Here is a 21,720-nt window from a genome sequence, read left to right as displayed (position 1 = left end):
ATTGTATAGGTACTGAAATCCCACATCCTAATGAACAGCTTTGACTTTGTCTGTTTATTTCAGACAGTGATAGTCAACCTCCTGTCATTCAAGGAAACAGCAACAGAAGAACCATCAGTACACTGAGGCCCTGTGCAAAAGATGCATACATGCTCTTTCAGGTAATGCTGCTACTTGCTATTGTTAAATCGGAGATTAATGAGATATGCCCATGAAAATCATCAGTTTTATTAATTGCATGAAATTTACCAGGGCAAATTGTGGGAATTTGTGTGAATCTAATGTGAAAAGAACCTCCTGTGCTAGTTAAACGTTTAAGCTATTTACTGGGAGGCATTTGATCATGCTTCATTTTGGTGCATGTTGATTTACATCACTAACTCTTTCAATTCAGTTACCTCAATTAGATCGCTAGCTTTCACATTTTGAGATTATTGATATCATGGGCAACCCATGAATAAAGATATTGACTTGATTAGATTAGAGATGCAGAAGAAGTTATTAATTCTTACAGAATGAATCTAATATTTTCTGCTGCTAATGTGATTTTATTAAGTTATTCAAAGAGTTCTGCTTTTCCATCAATGGCCTTATTTAATTCATTTAATTTTCCAGGACTTGTGCCAGTTAGTAAATGCAGATGCTCCATACTGGTTGGTGGGAATGACAGAAATGACCCGAACCTTTGGATTAGAGTTGCTCGAGTCAGTTCTGAATGACTTTCCACGAGTATTTTTGGAGGTAAAGTGTCTAAAATGCGGCTTGTAACGCCTATTCTATCCTTACTGTGTTGGTACAGTACTGGACTTTAAGTCGAATCAGTTCAAAGTAAAGAGATGGGAAGTAGGTCTGAGACAGAAACTGGGAAGCTATCTTACCACCACCTACCATGCCCTTCCCCCTCATTTTATCGTCCTGGCTCTCTCACCTTTACACTCTCAATGCGGGTAGAGAACTTGCATTGTATTGACTATTTTGAGCAATGTGAGATTTTTTTTCTATTCAAGATCAGAGTTGATTTGAAATTTTAAAAATTAAATAATTAAGATAATTCCTCTGTAACTGGTGTAGGAGTTTCACATAAACATATTACCTTTGAAAGAAAATAATAGCTTGCCTTGCTCCACCATGAAGCACTATATAGACAATTGATTACATTTCAGGTATATTCACTGCTTTTGTTATACAAGCAATTGTGGCATGAAGTAGGTCAAATTACCTTAGCCAGCAATGAAATGACTGAACTTTAGTGGTAGTTGGTGGAGTAATTCTATCTAAACCTCAAGAGAAACTCTCATATCCTCTGTGGTGCACTGGTATCTTGTGCATCCTGCTGAGGAGACAAGCACAAACTCAGTTTAGCATACTTTATACTTTATTGTCGCCAAACAATTGGTACTAGAACGTACAATCATCACAACGATATTTGATTCTGGGCTTCACACTCCCTGGATTACAAATATTAAATATTAAAAATATTAAAAATAGTTAATATTAATAAATATTAAAAATTTAAATTATAAATCATAAATAGAAAATAGAAAAATGGGAAGTAAGGTAGTGCAAAAAAACCAAGAGGCAGGTCCGGATATTTGGAGGGAACGGCCCAGATCCGGGTCAGGATCCGTTCAGCAGTCTTATCACAGTTGGAAAGAAGCTGTTCCCAAATCTGGCCGTATGAGCCTTCAAGCTCCTGAACCTTCTCCCGGAGGGAAGAGGGACAAAAAGTGTGTTGGCTGGATGGGTCGTGTCCTTGATTATCCTGGCAGCACTGCTCTGACAGTGTGCGGTGTAAAGTGAGTTCACGGACAGAAGATTGGTTTGTATGATGTGCTGTGCCATGTTCACAATCTTCTGCAGCTTCTTTCGGTCTTGGACAGGACAACTTCCATACCAGGTTGTGATGCACCCTAGAAGAATGCTTTCTACGGTGCATCTATAAAAATTAGTGAGGGTTTTAGGGGACAGGCCAAATTTCTTTAGTTTTCTCAGGAAGTAAAGGCACTGGTGGGCCTTCTTGGCAGTGAACTCTGCTTGGTTGGACCAAGTCAGGTCATTTGTGATATTGACCCCAAGGAACTTAAAACTTTTGACCTGTTCCACTTGCGCACCACTGATGTAAATTGGGTCGTGCGGTGTGCTACTCCTTCTGAAGTCAACAACCAATTCCTTCGTCTTGCTGATGTTGAGGGATAGGATATTGTCTTCACACCATGCCACCAGGTTCTTAATTTCCTCTCTGTCATTTCAAGGTGACATTGATTGATAACAGTGCACATTGTCAAAGTTGCACTGTACTGAATAAAAAGTTTCCAATTTTCTGCTTATTGGCATGATTGGTAAATTTCATGCTGACAATTCCAATAGGAATTCTGCAGCTGCAAATACTACATGCAGTAAAAATTTAAATAAAGATGTAAGATAAAATAAGGATTAGCTTTCTTTGTCACACGTACATCAAAACATAACAGTAAAATATGTCACTTGTGTCAGGGATGTGCTGGGTCACGCTTCCAGCACCAACACAGAATGCGCACAATGTACTAACCAAATGTCTTGTATTTCTTTAGAATGTGGGAGGAAGCCCACGCGGTCACAGGGTGAATGTACAAACTTGCAGACAGCAGTGGTCATTGGACCGCTGGCACTGTAAAGTGTTGTGCTAACCATTACGCTACCATGCTACCTGATAAATAAGAATCTGGTTACTTTCTAATAATGTTGCCATGATTTTGATTTGTTAATGATAATTTCAGTATTTTTTTTTCCTTCCCTACAGCATCAAGAATTCAGTTTCCTTTTGAAGGAAAGGGTATGTCCCTTAGTGATCAAGCTGTTTTCTCCCAATATCAAATTCAGACAGGGTACCAGTACTCCATCTTCTCCAACTCCTGTTGAGAAGCCGTACTTTCCTATCTGCATGCGTCTTCTCCGAGTGGTATCTGTTTTAATCAAGCACTTCTATGGTCTTCTGGTAAGGGATTAAAATTTTTTCCGACCTATCTTAAGTCTTTGCATAAAGATTATCCAGAAAGATGTTTGCCAATTTTGTTCAAACCCATATTCATATTCAAAATTATGCCCATTATAGACCTAAAAATATCTGTTAGATTTTATGAATTAAGTTAAATTCGAGTTCAAGTTTATTGTCATCTGACTGTACATGTATACAACCAAATGAAACAGTGTTTCTCTGGAACGTATCACAAGCAGCATAAACCAGAATACTCTACTGTGGAAGTGAATAAAATATAATTCAAAATGCATGTAATAAAGCACAGCATAGATAAATAGCTTGTTGTCCTAATGATGAGACTTCAGTGGTGGTGGGGTATTCATTAGCGTCACAGCCTGAGGGAAGAAGCTGTTACCCAGTTCTTGATGTTCCTGTATCTCCTTCCTGACAGTAGTGGGAAAAAGAGATTGTGGGTTGGGTGGTAAGGATCCTCAACAACGCTTCCAGCCCTTCGCTCCCAGTAAATGTCACATATAAGGAGGAGGGAGACCCCGATGATCCTCTCAGTGGTTATTATTGTCCTCTGTAGCTTCTTATGGTCCAATGCCTTGCAGTTTCAGTAAATTCTATGATTAAAATTATAAGTGGGGTGTTTCATGTGTAATTAATGAGTGACCAATGACACATGTATGTTTTGTTAATTGCTATTGCTATTATTGTTTACTTCTGACTTCCTGTTCAGAATTACTTGTATTAATAATTTAAATTTCCCAACATTTTCTGTGTACTTGGGTTCATGTGCTTGTACAGTGCTATCAAAGTTTTCAAGAGACTGGTCTGAGATTACATTGGAAGTGTTCAGAGCTAATTTAAAAAAATTGTACCACTTTTTACCAATCTGTTGAAATTAGTTTCTATTCATATACCTTGTCTCCTTTTATCCATTGAATCACGGGATTACAGGTAGAGGACTCCTATGATAATAATGGCACTGAGACCAAAATCTGTATTGCTGAACTAATAAAGCTCATCTGAAAAGTAGATTTCTTCAAGATATGATTAGATATTGCTGAGAATTGCTTCAAAATAGCATCCTTGTTTTGTAATCTTGAGCATCATGCTGTTCTTCAATCTCTCACTTTGAGTTTAATAGACAATGAATTAGGATTAAGGAGAAGTGGGGTGCTGGGGGTGTTGATGGTGGTGAGGACCTGTCTTCTGAGCTTTCAGTGTTCTCTTGCATCTAAATAGCATTTTGCAAATCAATCCAAAGATTCGTCATTCTTTGAGCAAAGGATTCCTTTTAAGTATATATTCAAAAGTAAAAGGTTCATCAGGTTGTTTTCTGGAATGGTAATGCTTCTGTAGTTGGCTGCTCTTTCCTGTGTGGCTAATCTGGCTCTTCTGTGTTTGTCAGGTAACGGAATGTGAGATATTTTTGTCTTTGCTGGTGAAGTTTTTGGATGGTGATAAACCCCAGTGGCTTCGAGCAGTTGCTGTGGAATGCATTCACAGACTTTGTATGCAGCCCCAACTTCTTAGGTAAACTTCTTGTTCATTTTATTTGACTTTTTGATGTTTCACAGTTCAATTAAATGCCTAAAGATGACATAGATTGCTTAATGTTGTTTTAATGAAAATCTACTTTGCATAGCTTTAGCATATTTTTGCCTGTGCACAGCTGATGATTTGTGATCCTTTTAAACATGTGGAAGAATATATTTGATTCCCAAACTATCTTTGTTCAATGGTTTGGCTCTGTCAGATTTAAGAGCAAATGATAAAAGGCAGTAATAGTCTGGTAAAAGTTTGGAGCATTAATGCATTGACCTCAATTGTTAATTCATTAGTTAGATTTTTTATTTAGATCAAGTAGGAAAGCCTGTTCACCTGAAAGGCAACCAACTGATTTTGAAATAATGGTTGTGTTATTGAAGCTACTCTCAAACACGAATCAGTAACTTAAAACCAAATAGACTAAACTGCAAGAGAAGAGAACAGAGTCATGTGATTAACTTTGATAAAATACCAAATAGATATTTATTTCCTCCATTTGATTGAGACTTTGAAGCTACACTACTTGTCCAAATTATTTTTGGAACATTTTATCTGTATTGCTGCAATAAATAGTATCATATCTTCATATCGCCTTGTGGCCATGTTTGTGGATGGTGCAATCTTGGTGGAGAGGCAGGTATTGTTGAGGAAGCTGAGAATCTGCAGAAGGACTGGGACAAATAAGAAGAATGGTCAAAGAAGTGGCAAATGGATACAGTGTAGAGAAATGTTTGGTGAAAGGAATAAAGATGTCGAATTTTTTCTAAATGGGGTGCAAATTCAGAATTCGGAGATGCAAAGAGAATTGCGAGTCCTTGTGCTGGATTTTCTAAGGGTTAACTTGCAGGTTGAGTTGATGGTAAGGACCCCAAATGCAATGTTAGCATTAATTTCAAAAGGACTAGACTGTAAAAGCAAGGATGTAATGCAAAGGCTGTAAAGGTATTGGTCAGACCATATAGAAGTATTGTGAGCAGTTTTGGGGCCCACATCTTAAGAATGGATGTGCTGGGATTGGAGAGGGTCCAGAGGAGGTTTTCAAGAATTATCCCAGGAATGAAAGGGTTAGTGTGTGAGGATCATTTGACGTCTCTGGGCCTGTATTCATGCTAGTAAAAGGCTGGATAGAGTGGATGTGGAGGGGATGTTTCCTATAGTGGGAGAGGGCACAGCCTCAGAATACAAGAACATCCCTTGAGTACAGGTGAGGAGGAATTTCTTTAGCCAGAGGAATCTGTGGGATTCTTTGCCACAGACAGCTGCGAAGACCAAGTCATTGGGTATTTTTAAAGTGGAGGTTAAGAGGTTCTTATTTAGTAAGGGCCCCAAAGGTTACAGGGACAAGGCAAGAGAGTGGGGTTGAGAGTGAATAAATCAGCCATGATGGAAAGGCAGAGCAGTCTCAATGGATCGAGTGGGCTAATTCTGCTCCTGTGTTTTATGGTCGAATATCCCATGGCATTTGACTCCAGGAATGTTTCTGCTTGCTTTTTCAGGTCTTTTTGCCAGTCATATGATATGAAGCCACATTCAACAAAGGTTTTCAGAGATATTGTGAATGCATTGGGATCTTTTATACAGTCACTCTTCATTACTCCCAGTTCTGGAAACAACCCAATCACAAATGCACAGACAGGTATGGAGAACTTTCCTATATATAGTCCTAAATATCTTTTACAAAATGTTTATAATAGGTGTAAGCTTCACATAACTCCTTCATCCCTCTGTTGCATCTAACCCTATGAGCACATCTGTTCCTTCCCTCCTCTGTCTTGTGCTTGTCCAGGTTCAACTTCAGTTCATCTCTGCTGTTCAATTCAGCGTGTCCCTGTGTAAGCAAGTTCAACATTGTAACCATACTTTGGGCAAAGATGAATATTTGATGTATGATTGACCCGGTCTGATTTTGAGAGGGCACTGTCTACGCCACCCTGAGCTACCTGCCAGCCTAGTCATCAAATGGGAGCCCAAGCATGGGAGGATGAACCCTGGGTACCCTCCTAAGACTGTGGTCAACACGCTCCTAGAAGACAGTGGCACGGCTAATGTAGATGAACTGAACACACTGATGAGGGAGAGGGAGAAGTGGAGAGTCTGTCATCGTGCCCGACGCCAGCCCCCAGGCCTGAGTTGACATAGTAGTAGTAGATTTTGAGAGAATTGATTTTAAGAAAAAAATGTCAAAAGCAATTTATTTTATTGATATGCAGTACTGTGTAAAGGTCTTAGACACACTTATATATAGCTAGGGTGCCTATGGTGTTTGCACAGTACTGCCTTTGTCAACATAGAGCAGAGATCTGGCGGGAGCACAAGATGTTGGAATGGTGAGTGTGGAGTCCCCAGTGAGGGTATGGGACAAGTGGTAGAAATGGACTGGGAGGGGGGCGGCGGTTAGTGTGGGTGCAGACGTACCCAGCCCTGAGACACCAGGCAAGGTCATTTGATTTCAAACAATTGGTTTATTGATCATTACAGAATGTCTCTCAGAAGCTTCCCTCTTCCTCCCCTCTCCCTTCCCCTTTTCCCAACTGTGATTCCCCTCTCCCTGCACGCTTCCCACACTCAGTCCACAATAGAGACCCATATCAGAGCCAACTTTATCATCAGTCACATCTGTCATGAAATTTGTATTTTTTTGTGGCAGCAGTACAGTGCATTACATAAAATTACAGTACTGTACAGAATTCGTAGACACCCTACTTATACATATGTGCCTAAGACTTTTGCACAGTCCTGTAAGAATAAGAAGGTGGCTAATGTACATGTGTTCCCTGTAGAGAACGAGGCTAGTGAGTAAATAACAGAAAGCGCAGATATAATAAATCTTTTTTGCGTCTGTCTTCATAATGGAGGACACTGCAAATATCATTATAACAATAGGCTAATTTCAAATATCAGTGAGGAACTGTAAAAATCCAATCACAAGACATAAGGTAATTAAAGAAATTCACAAATAAACAGGAAGTAGTAGTCCACAAGTTAGAGTTTTAAAGGAAGTTATTGCATAGATAGTGGGCCTATAGTTTGAATATTTTTGTGAAATTCCTTGATGGTACCAGAAGAATGGAAAGCATTTGAGTAAGGGAGGAAGACAGAAGATGGGGTACTCTGGGCCAGCTAGTTTAACATTTATTGTTGGTAAGATGCTAGATGATATGATAATCAAAAAGGAAATAACTGATCATTTAAGAAAGCTCAATGAAGTCGTACCTGGTTAACATAGATTTATTAAAAATAAATCGCAGTTGACAAATTTGCTGTCTTTGAAGATATGACAGGGAATTTTGATAGAGGAGAATCTGCAGATGTAATATATTCAGATTTCAGTTTTAAAAGAACAGTTGGCAAGGTACCACATACAGGGCTGGTGCGAGTGTTTAAATCCCACTATATGGAAGGAAGTATGTTGGCATGGAATGATAACTAGCTGTTACATGGAAAAGAAAGAGTTGAAATAAATGGATTCTTATTGGGTTGAAGGGATGGAGTGGTCCAGGAATTGGGTCTTGGCCCTAAATTTTTACTATTCATATTAATGAAGTGGAGGGAGAAACAAAATTTGAGGTTTCCAGTTTGCCATTGAAATGAAAATGGATGCAAGAGCATGCTGTGATGAGGACATTGTGCGGCAAGATTCGGATAGATTAAATGATTGGTTGAAAACCAAGCGGATGAAGTCCGTCTTAGCGAGAGGAATCAAAAGTGTATGCTTATCCAAACAGAAAGAAAGATTATCTGAGTGAAGTTCAGTGGGAATCAGCTGTTGTAGTACATGAATCACAAGAAGTTGGCTGGTAGGACTAATAAGTAGTTAAAAAGGTAAATAGCATTTTGGCTTTTATTGCAAAGACATTGGAGTTAAAGAATAAAAGTTTTAAAAAAAATTGTTGTACAGGGTTTTGATGAGGCCACACTGGAATATTCTGCACAGCTTTAGTCCCCTTACCTAGAAAATAATAGAGTAACTTTGGAGGTAGTCTAATGAGCTTCATCAGAAGGGATGAGAGGTTTTTCCTGTCTAGAGAGAATCAGAATCAGGTTTAATTATCACTGGCATAGTGCAAAAATAGAAATATAAAAGTCATTAGGTAGTGTTCATGCGTTTAATGTACATTCAGAAAATGGATGGCAGAGGGGGCAAAGGCTGTTCCTGAATTGTTGAGTGTGTACCTTCATGCTTCTGTACCCCCGTCCTAATGGTAGCAATGAGAACGAGGCATGACCTGGATGATAGGGGTCCTTAATAATGGATGCCACCTTTTTGAAGCGTCACTCCTTGGAGATGTCCTGGATACTACGGAGGCTAGTGCCCAAGAGGGAGTTGACTAAGTTTACAAGTCTGCGCAGCTTAATTCGATTCTGTGCAGTAGCCTCCATCCCCCTGCCCCCCAACCAGACGGTGATGCAGCCAATTAGAATGCTCTTAACGGTACATCTGTAGAAATTTGTGTAAGTTTTTGGTGACATGCCAGGCTAGATGGTTCAGGTCTGTATTTATTTGAGTTTTAAAAAAATGCCACCTAAGCAGGCAGAATCCTAAGGGACTTGACAAAGTAGATGTTGAGACATCTATATGTTGCAGGGCAAGCTTGATTGGTGATGGAAAAGGCTGAGAGGCCAAGTGGCCAACTTCTGGTGCTGCTTTGATGTGTTCTTGTCTATTCATTGGTTGTAATCATGAATAATAATTTTATGCAGATTTAACTACTTACCCATTTTTTAAAAGAAAATAGGACTGGTTGGGTGACAAGGCCTGAACACTGTAAATCTGTGCTTATTATTTGAAACACTATGTAAACTGTATATATTACTTCTACTATGTTGACTCAGGCCTGGGGGGGCCGGCGTCAGGCAAAAAAAAAGTATTAAGTGAAGATTAATTTATATGAAATAATATATTCACTTGATACAGGATAGAGTATTAAACACATTTAGCTGCATCTTTGTACCACTTTGTGCTGCCGTGCTAAATCAGAGCATTCAGTTAGTTACTGCTGGAGGGATAAAGTGAAAGATTTGGGAGTGGGAACCCATCCAGGATAAGCACAGTGTGCTTCTTATCCAGCTGCTGTGCTACGCAAATGCCACAGAGTGAACGGGAAAGAAATGAGAAAATAGTCCTATTCAGTGTTCTCAGTACCAGTACTGTAATATAGATTTCCGACTCAAAAAACATCCACTGGGAGATTCCTCAACATTTCAATGTTGTTCATTTTGCAACATATGCCAGTCAAACATACATACAGAACCTCATAGCTATTTTTCAGAAATTTCCAGACTTATTTAGACATAGGTTTAGTTAACACATCACTGGTCTGTTCTTTCATACAAAGAGCTCCACTGTGGCAGCAGGATTAGATTCTGTCCAAAATAAAGTTCTAGTTAATCACTGTGATGACAGTGAATTTTTGGGGGTAACAGTATATATAACATCTTCCAAGACTACTTCTGACCAGTATCTTTGCAGATGACAGGGCTGTATGCAAGTATGCTTTCTTTAAGATGATGCAGCAATTTAATTTTAAAAATATACCATGATTTTCTGGGGAGTGAGTTTTTGCATGTTCTTAATCTTTGTTAATCACCTTTGGTACCAGGGAGATTATAAATAATCATTCATGGAATTTTGGAGCTCTAGAAATGCCAATATTTATTACCAACCCTTAATTCTTTTTTACGCATGGTCAGTCTTCCCTTAGAAGGAATACAGGCCTTAGTAGTGAAAATGCTTCCACAGAGATAAACAGTCAAATCCAAGCTCCCTCTAATGCTTTTTTACGGCTACACAGACCAACCATCGCTCTAAGCAGGAGATCTTTACACAACCTGAAAACTGCAGGGAACTTTAAATGTTTTTTTTTCTACTGTGCATATAATGAATATTTAGAATGAAATTGAAAAATCGCATCCTTTAGATTTTGTTCATTAAAATCATATGCAATGTAATAAGATGTTTTGTTAACTTTTAAACTTAGTTGGTGACTGCATTCAGCGGCCAGTGATCAGCTGGCTTCCATTCTGTGTTTATTATTACAATTCGTAACACTGTTGTAACTTGAAACACTGACAATGTAAACACATTATAGCTGTAAAATTGTTGTATGTTTTTATTTAGAAATTTTATGGATTATATTCATTAGCACAATTAACTACAGGGTATTTCACAATTATATTAACATAGATTGCAAAATGTTATTAGTATAATTTCAAAATTATAGTACCATTACATGAAAGGAAATTCAAGCTGCGCAGTGAGGAAGATTACGTCAGGACATTTCAGTTACTGCGTGACCACGCACCCACACAGCTTAGAGGGAGCAGTGGTCAAATTGAATGAAAGATCTGCCTATTTTTCTAAGTATTTCCACCTTTTTCTAAATTTTAGTTTGGGTCAGCAAATTTTCCACGACATCTCTACCACATTTCCACCACAATTTCGATCAGTACAGGTGTACTGTCACAAGTCTGTGTGCTTAGCCCTCTACTCTTTTCACTTTATACTTGTGACTGTGTGGTTAAGCACATTTCTAATGCCATATTTAAGTTTGCTGACCTCACCACTGTCGGTGGCCAAAGCAAAAGTTGTGACGAATTGGCAGATAGGAGGGAGATTGAAAATCTGGCTGAGTGGTGCCGCAACAACAACCTCTTACTCAATGTCAGCAAGACTAAGGAAGTGATTATTGACTTCAGGAGGAGGAAACTGGAAGTCGAATAGCCATCCTCATTGAGGGATCAGAGTTGGAGAGGGTGAGCAACTTTAAGTTCCTCGGTGTTATTATTTCACAGAATCTGTTCTGGGCCCAGCCTGTAAGTGCCATTTCAAAGAAAGCATTGCAGTGCCTCTGCTTCCTAAGAAATTGTGAAGATTCTGCACGACATCTAAAACTTTGACAAACTTATATAGATCTGTGGTGGAGAGTGTATTGACTGGTTGTATCACAACTTGGTATGGAAACACTAATACCCTCAAACGTAAACTCCTACAAAAAGTAGTGGATCTAGCACAGTCCACCGTGGGTAAAGCCTTCCCCATCATTGAGCACATTGCATGAAACACTATCGCAAGAAAGCAGCATCCATCATTAAGGACCCCCAGCACACAGGCCATGCTCTCTTCTTGCTGCTTCTATCTGGTCAAAAGGTACAGGACCCTCAGGGCTCACACCACCAGGTTCAGGAACAGTCATCCCTCAACCATCAGGATCCTGACCAGTGGAGCTATCACTCAACTTCACTTGCCCCATCACTGAACTGTTTCCACAACCTATAGGGTCACTCTCAAGAACTCTTCATCTCATCATCTCAATATGTATCACTTATTTTTTATTATTATTATTTTCTTTTGTATTTGCACAGTTTGTTGTCTTTTGCACTTTGGTTGTTTGTCCGTCCTGTTGGGTGTGGTCTTTCACTGATTCTGCTTTGTTTCTTAGATTTACTGAGTATACTTACTGCCCATTACGCCACTAGCATTTAGGGCAGCGTTGAAGGTCCTCCATCTCTCTCTCTGAACTTGACCATCTTCTCTATTGTGCCCCAGGTGTGATTCAGGGTCCTTATTTCTGCCTCTATGGTATGGCACTAAGTTGTCTTGAATCTCTCGAGTTTCCTCCACCCTTCAAGGATCCAATGAAATGCTGCCTTGCTAATGGAGTTGGCCTTTCTTCTCATCACATGCCCAATCCATCTCCAGCATTTCCTGTTGATGATTGTGACCATGCCCCCTTGATGACGCCGAATGAGTAGGGCATGATTGGAAATCTTTCTTGGCCCAAAACTGAATATACCTGCAAGAAAATGAATCTCAGGGTTGTACGTGGTGACATATATGTACTTTGATAATAAATTTAATTTGTGCTTTGAACTTTGATTGTCTTCCATAAAGGCCAGGAGTGAACTGGAAGACAATCTGGTAGCTTCATGAATAGCATTACTGATGTTCTGTTTCTTACTCCAGGATTATTTACATTCCCCAGCTCCTCCGGTGGGATTGGAACCCATCTTAATAGAATTTTCCAAGTTGCTGGCGTAATGGTCTAGTAACATGACCAATATGCCACTATATTCTAGAGTTTTTTTTTAATAAACATCTCATGGAATGCGGAAACTTTCAGAATGTGTATACAAATAATTGCTTGCAGTCATCGGAACTGCTGACAGTTCACTGTGTCCTCCAGGCCAGCTTTGTTTTTGGTTTGGAGGTCTGTTTTATACACTAATGTTGTGTGCAGTTTCATTCAGTTAGAGGTAAACTAGAGTAATTCTTAAAACATCTGATACATTCTTTCCTAGATTTATGTTATTTATTTAGAGATACAGCAAAGTTACGGATCCTTCCAACCTGTAAACTTGCTCTGCTCTGTTACACCCACGAGACCAATTAACCTATTAATCCATACACCTTTAGAATGTGGATGGAAACCAGAGCATACAGAGGAAATCCATTTGCTCATGGGGAGAATCTACAAACTTCTTACAGACAGAATTGAACCTGGGTCACTGGCACTATAATAATGTTACGCTAAGTGCTATGCTTTTGTGGCACCCTGCCTCAGTTACAATTGTTATCTTATTGTTTGTTAATTTATAGGTTAGCTACCACAGAAAGAGAAACCTTTAGTAGTTGAGACTGACAATGTTAATAATATAATCTTGATAATAGAGTAGGCAGACAGTATCTTTTTCCCAGGGTTGAAATGTGTAATATGAGAGGGCATGCATTTAAGATGAGAGGAGGTAATTTCAAAGGAGGTGGGAGGGGAAGCTTTCTTTACATAGAATGGTGGATGCCTGGAATGTGCTGCTTGGCGTGGTAGAGGCAGGAACATTGGACTTTCAAGAGGTGTGAAGGATATGGACATTGTGCAGGAACAAGAGATTAGTTAGCCATTGGGTAACTAATTTAATTAGTTAGGCACAACATTGCAGGCTGAAGAGCCTGTTCCTGTGCTGTACTGTTGTATATTCTATTTGTATTGCTCTAAATTACCCTTCTTTTACAAACGCGGCCTTTTCTAAGTACTTCCAGCATTTTTTGTTGTATTAAATAATTTGCATTATTTTGGCGTAGTAAGTTAAAGCCTATACAGTGAGTTGATCATTTGTAGTCTGGGATTGATGGAACTAACATGGATCTGGGGTCGATGTGCCTGTTCTTTTATTTGCGTGGAGGAGGGATTTGGGGGTTGACAATCTTACTGCCATTCTTTCATTTCTTGGTTTCGTGGCTATCTGGAGAAGAAGAATTTCAGAGCTGTACACTTTGATAATAAATAAACCTTTATAATGTTGGTCTGTTCTTGAGTAATTTTGTTCTAGTTCTATTTTAAGAAATAGAAAAGCTGTTTCTTGTCTGTGCAGGCACAAGTGGAATCAGTGGTCCTGCTGCAACACAGAATGGGACGGGGATGGGTGCCTCAGTGGGATTCACCCCACAACCAGCTTTTGAGTACAGAGGCACATGGATACCAATTCTGAGCATCCCTGTACAAGGCTCTTCAAAAGCAGGCTAGTAAGTGCAAATCTAATCACACAGTGACATCCAAAAGCTACAGATAGCAAATAATTCTCTGCCAGATTCAATAGCAGCCTATTGGGTGACTCGTTTACGAATGAGATAGATTTTGTGGAATATCCAAGGTGCATGTGCCCTTGGGGAGTTTGAATTGTATTGGTAAATCTCAAAATAAGATGAAATTAACATGCAAGGAGTAATATCCGAAACCTTATTTATTTAAACATTCATGCTTACAATAAAAATGATCAGTAGTTCTCTGTAATTCTCAATGATTTTATTTTAGAAGCTGATTTAAGTCCATGTCCAGTTTGGTAGAAAGTCCATAAGACCTTAAGACATTGCAGCAGAATTAGGCCATCTGGCCCATCGAGTCAGCTCCGCCATTCAATCATGGCTGATCCTTTTTTTTTCCCCTATCTCCTCCTGAACCCCAGTTCCCTGCCTTCTCCCCGTAACCTTTGGTGCCATGTCCAATCAAGAACCTATCGATCTCTGCCTTAAATACACCCAACGAACTGGCCTCCACAGCTGCATGTGGCAACAAATTCCACAAATTCACCACTCTTTGGCTAAAGAAATTTCTCTGCATCTGTTTTGAAAGGGAGCCCCTCTATCCTGAGGCTGTCCCCTCTTGTCCTAGACTCTCCCACCATGAGAGGCATCCTTTCCACACCTACTCTGTCTAGGCCTTTCAATATTCAAAAGGTTTCAATGAGATTCCCTCTCATCCTTCTGAATTCCAGTGAGTACAGACCCAGAGCCATCAAACATTCCTCATATGATAACCCTTTCATTCCTGGAATATTCCTTGTGAACCTCCTCTGGATCCTCTCCAATGCCAGCACATCTTTTCAAAAATGAGGGGCCCAAAAGCGTTCACAATACTCAAGGTGAGGCCTCACCAGTAAACATCTGTTCTTAAAGAAATTTATTTAAGAAGTAAGCAAAATTCTTAAATTCTTTAAGAAGTTAAAGAATAATACAGACTAAAGGGGCTAAAAGGCCTGTTTCTGTGGTGTAGTACTCTGAGTCTATGTAAATGGTTTTGGGGTGTGTTACTGGGAGAAATTTAAATGAACGGTTCAAGCATATAAAGCACCTCTGAAGCATGATTGGGAGCCATAGACCTTCGGCATACTGTAATGTGTTGAAACTAATGTTGCATTGTAGCAGGTGATAGATGTTAACATTGACAAGTTGTAATGCATGACTGTTCAAGCTATGTCAAAATGATATGCTTTTATACTTAATGTTGCAAACACACTTGTTCTCATTTAGCGTATTTGCTGAAAATTAAATTTTTTTATGAATGTCATTTGGAGTCAGTGTTGGCTCAGATTCCAACATTCGCTCTCCAAGAGCTGCTCATGGGACTGAGCTGCTGGGCAACTGTATTCATTGAATTGTACCTGTTAGAGTCACTCCTTCAGTAGGGTGGAAGGAAAATTTACCAAAAGTACCCTAATCTATTACCTTTGGACCAAACTTCAATTAATATTTTTAAGGTCCTGGACAGGGTAGAATTTGTGAAATGTGTTCAGGGAAGCTTCCTGAGTCAACATACCAAGAACCCTACTCAGGAGGGTGCAGTACTGAACCACCTTTTAGGGAACATGCAGGAAAAGTAACCAATGTGGCAGTCAGGGAGCTGTTTGACTCGAGTGATCATAACTCTATTAGTTTTAGGTTAGTGATGGAAAAGGATAGGACAGGTCCACAGGTTATGGTCCTGAACTGAAGCAGTTCAGAGGGTATCGGAGGTCCTTGCCTAGATATTTGCTTCATTATTCATGAAGACGGGAAGGTGGCTAACGTTCCATTGTTTAAAAAGGATAGCTTGAATAGCCATGGACTACAGTAGTGAGAAAGTGGTTGTAGGGAATTCTGAGGGACAGGATAAACCAGTGTAACCCGCTCATCAGGGCTCGTATACAGACTTGGCTCGTTGGGTAACTCTGCCAACAGCCACTTTTCATAAACAATATGCTTCTAGGGTCGGTGTAATTTCAGGTTCAACAAAACAGGAAAGCTAGGATATTCCTATTAAAGAAACCTCAATCTGAGTGCATGCTGTGTAAATACTGCCCATACACAGTTATTGGTAGCCCAGAAATGACCGATCGTACACCAGCATAAAATTACAAAGTATATTTACCAAATTTTCAACTTTAACCAACAGTTACAGGAAAATAAAAGAAAAATAAAAGGGCTCATTACAGTTAAACTAGTCCAATGTGCACATAACATTGGAGCTCATACTGGAGTAGTCAGGAGTGTACCCACTCGACCCACATGCCGCGTGACAGCACCTGCAACATTCTGAACTCCCCTCGAAGACCATCTTGAATGAAATGGTTCTCTCAGAGTATTGGCCCTTCCTCCTTTGAGCCATTTATCTGCACAAAGCACTTGTTGCAATGGGGACTCTCCTTCCAGCGGTATTCTGCAGCAACTTCTCTTGTGCCCCACACTGCAGCTGCCCCCAAAATACCCCAAACCAGGCTACTGTCCTTCAGAAAAGTTGTTCCCCATAGCTCTTTAGAACCTTCTCTCACATCCCACAATCCTGATTGGCTGATACACATTCCTAAGTTGGACAAGATGACTCCTTGTCTTAGCTGAATCCAAAACACACTTTCCATCATGGCACACTGCTTTTACAGAAAACTGCTAATATAAACTGTCTCACAGCATAGCAGTAGAAATCTTAACTAGGGCAGTACACCAGCATTTGGATAGATGGAGTCTGAATAGGCAGAGTCAACCTGGCTTTGTGTGTGGGATGTCAGGCTTGACAAACCTTTTGGTTTTATGAAGAAGTTACCGAAAAGGTAGATGAGGATAGGTTAGATCCCATAGAGAGCAAGTCATGTGGATTCAAAACTGGCTAGCAGGTCAAAAGCAAAGGGTGGTGGTTAAAGATTGTTTCTCAAAATTGAAGCTAGTGGCGTGCTCTCGGATTCGGTTTGGGACCCTTGCTATTTGTTATTTATATAAATGATTTAGATGCAAATGCACCAAACTTGATCAGTAAGTTTGCAAATGACACAACATTAGGGGATGTTGTTGATAGTGAAGAAGGTTAACGTAGATTAAAGGGAATCTTGATCGGGTGGGGAAGTGGGCAGAGGGCTGGTGAATAGATATCAATACCAAGTGTGAGGTGATGCATTTTGGAGAGTCAAACCAGCGTAAGAGTTATGATAGGGCATGCGGAAGTGTAATAGAACAGAGGGGTCCAAAAACATTTTGCATTCAAAGTGCATCACAGGTAGACAGGGTGATGAAAAAGCCATTTAGCACACTGGCCTTCATTAGTCAGGGCACTGAATATAGGAGTTGGGATGTTACATTGCAGTGGTACAAGTCTTGATGAAGCTACACTTGGAATACTACGTACAGTTTAGGTCAACCTGTTATGGAAAAGATGTTGTTAACCTTGATAGAGTGTAGAAAAGATTTGCAAGGATGTTGCCAGGACTAGACAACCTGAGTTATTAGGAGAGGTTGGTCAAGCTTTGTCTTTATTCCTTGGAATGTAGGAGAATGAAGGGTGATGTTATAGAATTTTAAAAAATTATATGCTGCATAGATAAGGAGGATGGTAACAGTTTTATCCCGAGCCAATTTTCACAAAGGGAGTGGTGAGTGTATGGAGTGAGCTAGTCATAGAACACTACAGTACAGAACATGCTCTTCAGCCCCCTAATCCATGCCAAACTACTATTCTGCCTGCTTGAGACGGATACAGTCATATCATTTAAGAAGCATTTGGTTAAGTACATCAGGGGTCCCCAACCTTTTTTGCACCGCGGACCAGTTTAATACTGACAATATTCTTGCGGACCGGCCAGCCGGTGTTGGGGTGTTCAAGTAGGGTTAAACTCACCTCAACGTGTCTTTTACAGTTAGGGTTGCCAACTTTCTCACTCCCAAATAAGGGACAAAAGTAGCAGTCAAATCCCAGGACACCTTACCCCAGGAAAGACTACCATGACCATGAAGCCTTGTGCGGGCACCTGTGTGTGCATGCGTGATGTGCCGATTTTTTTTCCCACAAATCGGATACTGTATGCCTTCATCTTCCCGACATTATTCCTGACATACATTATTTCTACTTTATATAGGCTGTGTATTTATCATCATATTCCTGCCTTTACTATATGTTAGTGTTACTTATTTTCGGTTTTATGTGTTATTTGGTATGGTTTGTTAGGTTATTTTTTGGGATCTGGGAACGCTCAAAAATTTTTCCCATATAAATTAATGGTATTTGCTTCTTCGCTTCACGCCATTTCGGCACGAAAGGTTTCGTAGGAATGCTCTGCCTCAGCAGGGGAAATATGGGAAAAACCGATTCTGCCCAATATACGGGATGTCCCGGCAAATATGGGGCAGCTGGCAACCCGATGTTCAAGTTCAACAGTGCGTGACAGGGAATGAAGAAAGGTGCAGCTGACTCATATCGTTTCCTCGCGGCCCGGTAGCACATGCTCTGCAGCCCGGTGGTTGGGGACCGCTGAAGTACATGGAGGGATGGGGCTTTGGTAGATGTGGGCCAAAAGCAGACAATTGAGAGTCACTGGGTGGGCCTTTGACAGCATGGACTCAGGCCAAAGGGCCTACATACATGCTGCATTGTTCTGTAACCCTATATGCAAGGAGTAAAACAATATCCAAAACTTCGTTCATTTAAACAATATGGAAAGTACTTATTTCCAACTCAGTAAGCATATTATCCTGACAAAGTTAACATAGAGTAATATTTTTACTTCACCTCTGTTTCTAAAGGCATTAAAGTTTCTGATTTTCAAATTAGTTTTAATTATAGAATTGATCAGCATTACGATATCGTACCAATACCCCCAGACTGTAGAATTGTATCTAATGGCTTCTTAAAATATAACTGATTTTTAAAATAGCTCACATTAATTTGAACTGCAATTTAGCCTAGAATCACTGGACAAAGTGGAGCCACCTACAATTCCTGATGGGTATGCCATGTCTGTAGCATTCAGTTGTCTTCTGGACCTGGTTCGAGGTATTACAGCCATGATCGAGGCAGAACTGGAGCGTGAAGCTGTTTCCCAGAGTGACGTTGCAAATCCAGACACCGAGGTGCAGCCTTCAGAGCAGCAGGAAAAGTCATCAGTGACTGAAGAGGAGGCTGGTAATCTTGGTACTAAATGCCTGATCTCTGCTTTATTGTGTCAACTTTACATCACATTACTCTGTAAACTGTTCTCCCTCTGAGTGAACAAAATTAACCCTATTAATTTGGCATAATTCACATTATATATCTTTATTTGATGTACCTGAGTATTCCCTGTGAAAGATCATGAACAAAAGTTGTGAAAATTATGAATAATTTCTGTAGAGGAAATTTAAAACAAAATTCTACAATGCAAAAGTAACATGTATAAAATGCTGAAGGAACGCAGCAAATCAAGCAGCATCTAAGGAGAAAAATGAACAGTCAGCATTTTGAGCTGAGACCCTTCATCGAAATGTTGACTGTTCACTTCCCTCCATACATGCTGCCTGACCTGCTGAGTTCTTCTAGCATTTTATGTGTGTGTGTGTGTGTGTGTTGCTCAAGATTTCCTTCAACTGCAGAATCGCTTGTTTACATTGCAAAAGGTTCAGGAATCAGAAGGTATGCTTAGGAGGTCTTTTGAGGAGTTATTATTTTACACAGGGTTGTGATCCAGAATGACTAGTTTGGAAACTGAGAAAATTAGAAAATATTTGAACTTTATAAAGCTGCATAGCAAGAGCAGGAAAATTAATTGGGTTACTGTACCAAATAGCTGGTAGGGTGAGTGGCTTTTCATCTTCACTATCAGTCCATGATAGTGGCAGAACTCTTCCTTGTGTAATAACTATTTTGCAGAAAGTTGAGGGGCGTCCATTTTAGATGTTTGTTATGGATTTAGTAGTTGTATTTGTTGTGGATATTTGTGCCTTTTATTACAGTAGCAATTTTGCTATTTTGGTTACAATATATATTTTGCATTTATTTTTAGCTAAAGGTGCTTTCTTCTTTATATTAGTGGCCCTGTAATTTTGTAATGCTGTCATTCATAGTGTCTTGGAGAATAAGTGTTAACAGGAAGCATGATCTAGAAGATTTAGAAGAATGGGGGTAGGATGAATTCATTGAAACCTACCGAATATTGACAGGCCCTTAGATAGAATGGACGAGGAGAGGATGTTTCCATTGGTCAGTGTCTAGGACCAGAGAACGCTCCCTCAAAATACAAGGATGTCTCTTTAGAACAGATATGAGGAGGAATTTCTTCAACCAGAGGTTGGTGATTCTGTGGAATTCATTGCCACAGATTGCTGTGGAGGCCAAATCTTTTGGGCATATTTAAAGCAAAGGATGGTAGGTTCTTGATTAGTCGGGGAGGTTATAGGGAGAAGGCAGAGAATGGAATTCAGAGGGAAAAATAAAACAGCTATGATCAAAGAATGGTGGATGCTCTGGAAAGCCTAATTGTGCTCCAATGTCCTATGGTCTTATAATCAAACAAATATGTAAGGTATTTTGCCTTTTAAGTAAATATTTCAGTTTATGTTTGTACAGAGAGATTAATGGTACTTTGGAATCTTCAGTTTGTTTTCCCAGGTACAAGTCAGCAAAAGTAACTAGCAAGAAGGGTGACTCAGCAGCAGACTTCCTCCTATCATTATCCCCCATTCACTCTGTTATCGCAAACAGCTGCTATGAGATTCCATGTGCTCTTGTGTAACGTCATCACAGTTGTGTCTGCTGTTGTGGTTAGCACAACAGTGTTTCCCAGTTTCATTGGCTCATTTTGTTTTACTTTAATTAAAGTGAAAGAAAGCAATGGGAAGGTGAAGAAATTGATATGGAACAGTTGATTGTTGTCTTCTTCATTGAGAGCAAATAGTTTGTGCTGAGGTAGCTGACTTAAGCTAATGTACAGGGGAAACTCAACCAGCACTTCATTCCCTAATTGTAGAGTAATCTCACAAGTTATGTCATGTTGAGTGAACTCGGGCAGTCTCTTAAAAATCAAAACTTGAAAGACATTTGGACAGCTTCATGGGTAGGAAAGGTTGAGAGTAAGGATCAAATGCAGGCGAATGATGTTAGCTCAGAGAGACTGCTTTGTTGGCAAAAGTTGGGTCAAAATGCCTATTTCTATGATCTTATAGTCAAGGTTCATAACCATCTTGTTATTTTACCAGAGGGAATCATTATGAGGAAAAGTTTGTTGGTTAGAAATTTATAAACACAAGAGATTTTGCAGATGCTGGAAAACTTGAAAAACACACAAAATGCTGAAGGAAATCAGCAAGTCAGGCGGTTTCTGTGAAGGGGAATAAACAGTCAAGACCCTTCATTAGGACTGGAAAGGAAAGGGGAAGAAGCCAGAATAAAAAGGTGGGAGGAGGGGAAGGAATGCAAGCCGACAGGTGATGAGTGAGACCAGGTGAGGTGGAAGGTGAGTGGGGGAGGGAGGGAGGAAGAAGTGAGAAGTTGGGAGGTAGTAGGTGCAAAAGGTGAAGGGCTGAAGGAGAAATCTGATAGGAGAGTGAGTGATGGAAGAAATGGAAGGAGAAGGGGCACCAAAGGGCGCGTGAGGAGAGAAGGGATGAAAGGTAAACCAGCCCAAATTTAATTAGACAAAGATTTTCTGAAAGGTAGAAAAGT

At 39.9% G+C, this 21,720-nt stretch overlaps 1 protein-coding gene across 7 annotated transcripts in view; it reads left to right on the top strand.

The window, feature by feature from the left end:
• The window catches only part of mon2 (MON2 homolog, regulator of endosome-to-Golgi trafficking), a 165,089-nt gene that overhangs the window by 71,574 nt on the left and 71,795 nt on the right, over positions 1 to 21,720 (top strand). For 5 of the 7 annotated variants that reach the window (XM_072268242.1, XM_072268239.1, XM_072268244.1 and 2 more), the window contains 7 exons: positions 64 to 161; positions 616 to 741; positions 2,780 to 2,974; positions 4,374 to 4,498; positions 6,010 to 6,149; positions 13,880 to 14,030; positions 18,986 to 19,215. In XM_072268242.1, coding sequence (XP_072124343.1) covers positions 64 to 161; positions 616 to 741; positions 2,780 to 2,974; positions 4,374 to 4,498; positions 6,010 to 6,149; positions 13,880 to 14,030; positions 18,986 to 19,215 — 1,065 coding nt within the window. The remainder of the gene's footprint in view (positions 1 to 63; positions 162 to 615; positions 742 to 2,779; positions 2,975 to 4,373; positions 4,499 to 6,009; positions 6,150 to 13,879; positions 14,031 to 18,985; positions 19,216 to 21,720) is intronic. The other 2 variants (XM_072268246.1, XM_072268241.1) reach the window with 1 other exon arrangement.

This window comes from Mobula birostris, chromosome 9 (assembly GCF_030028105.1).
Source record: "Mobula birostris isolate sMobBir1 chromosome 9, sMobBir1.hap1, whole genome shotgun sequence".
Classification (NCBI taxonomy): domain Eukaryota; kingdom Metazoa; phylum Chordata; class Chondrichthyes; order Myliobatiformes; family Myliobatidae; genus Mobula; species Mobula birostris.
This window is presented reverse-complemented; position numbering and strand designations above follow the sequence as displayed.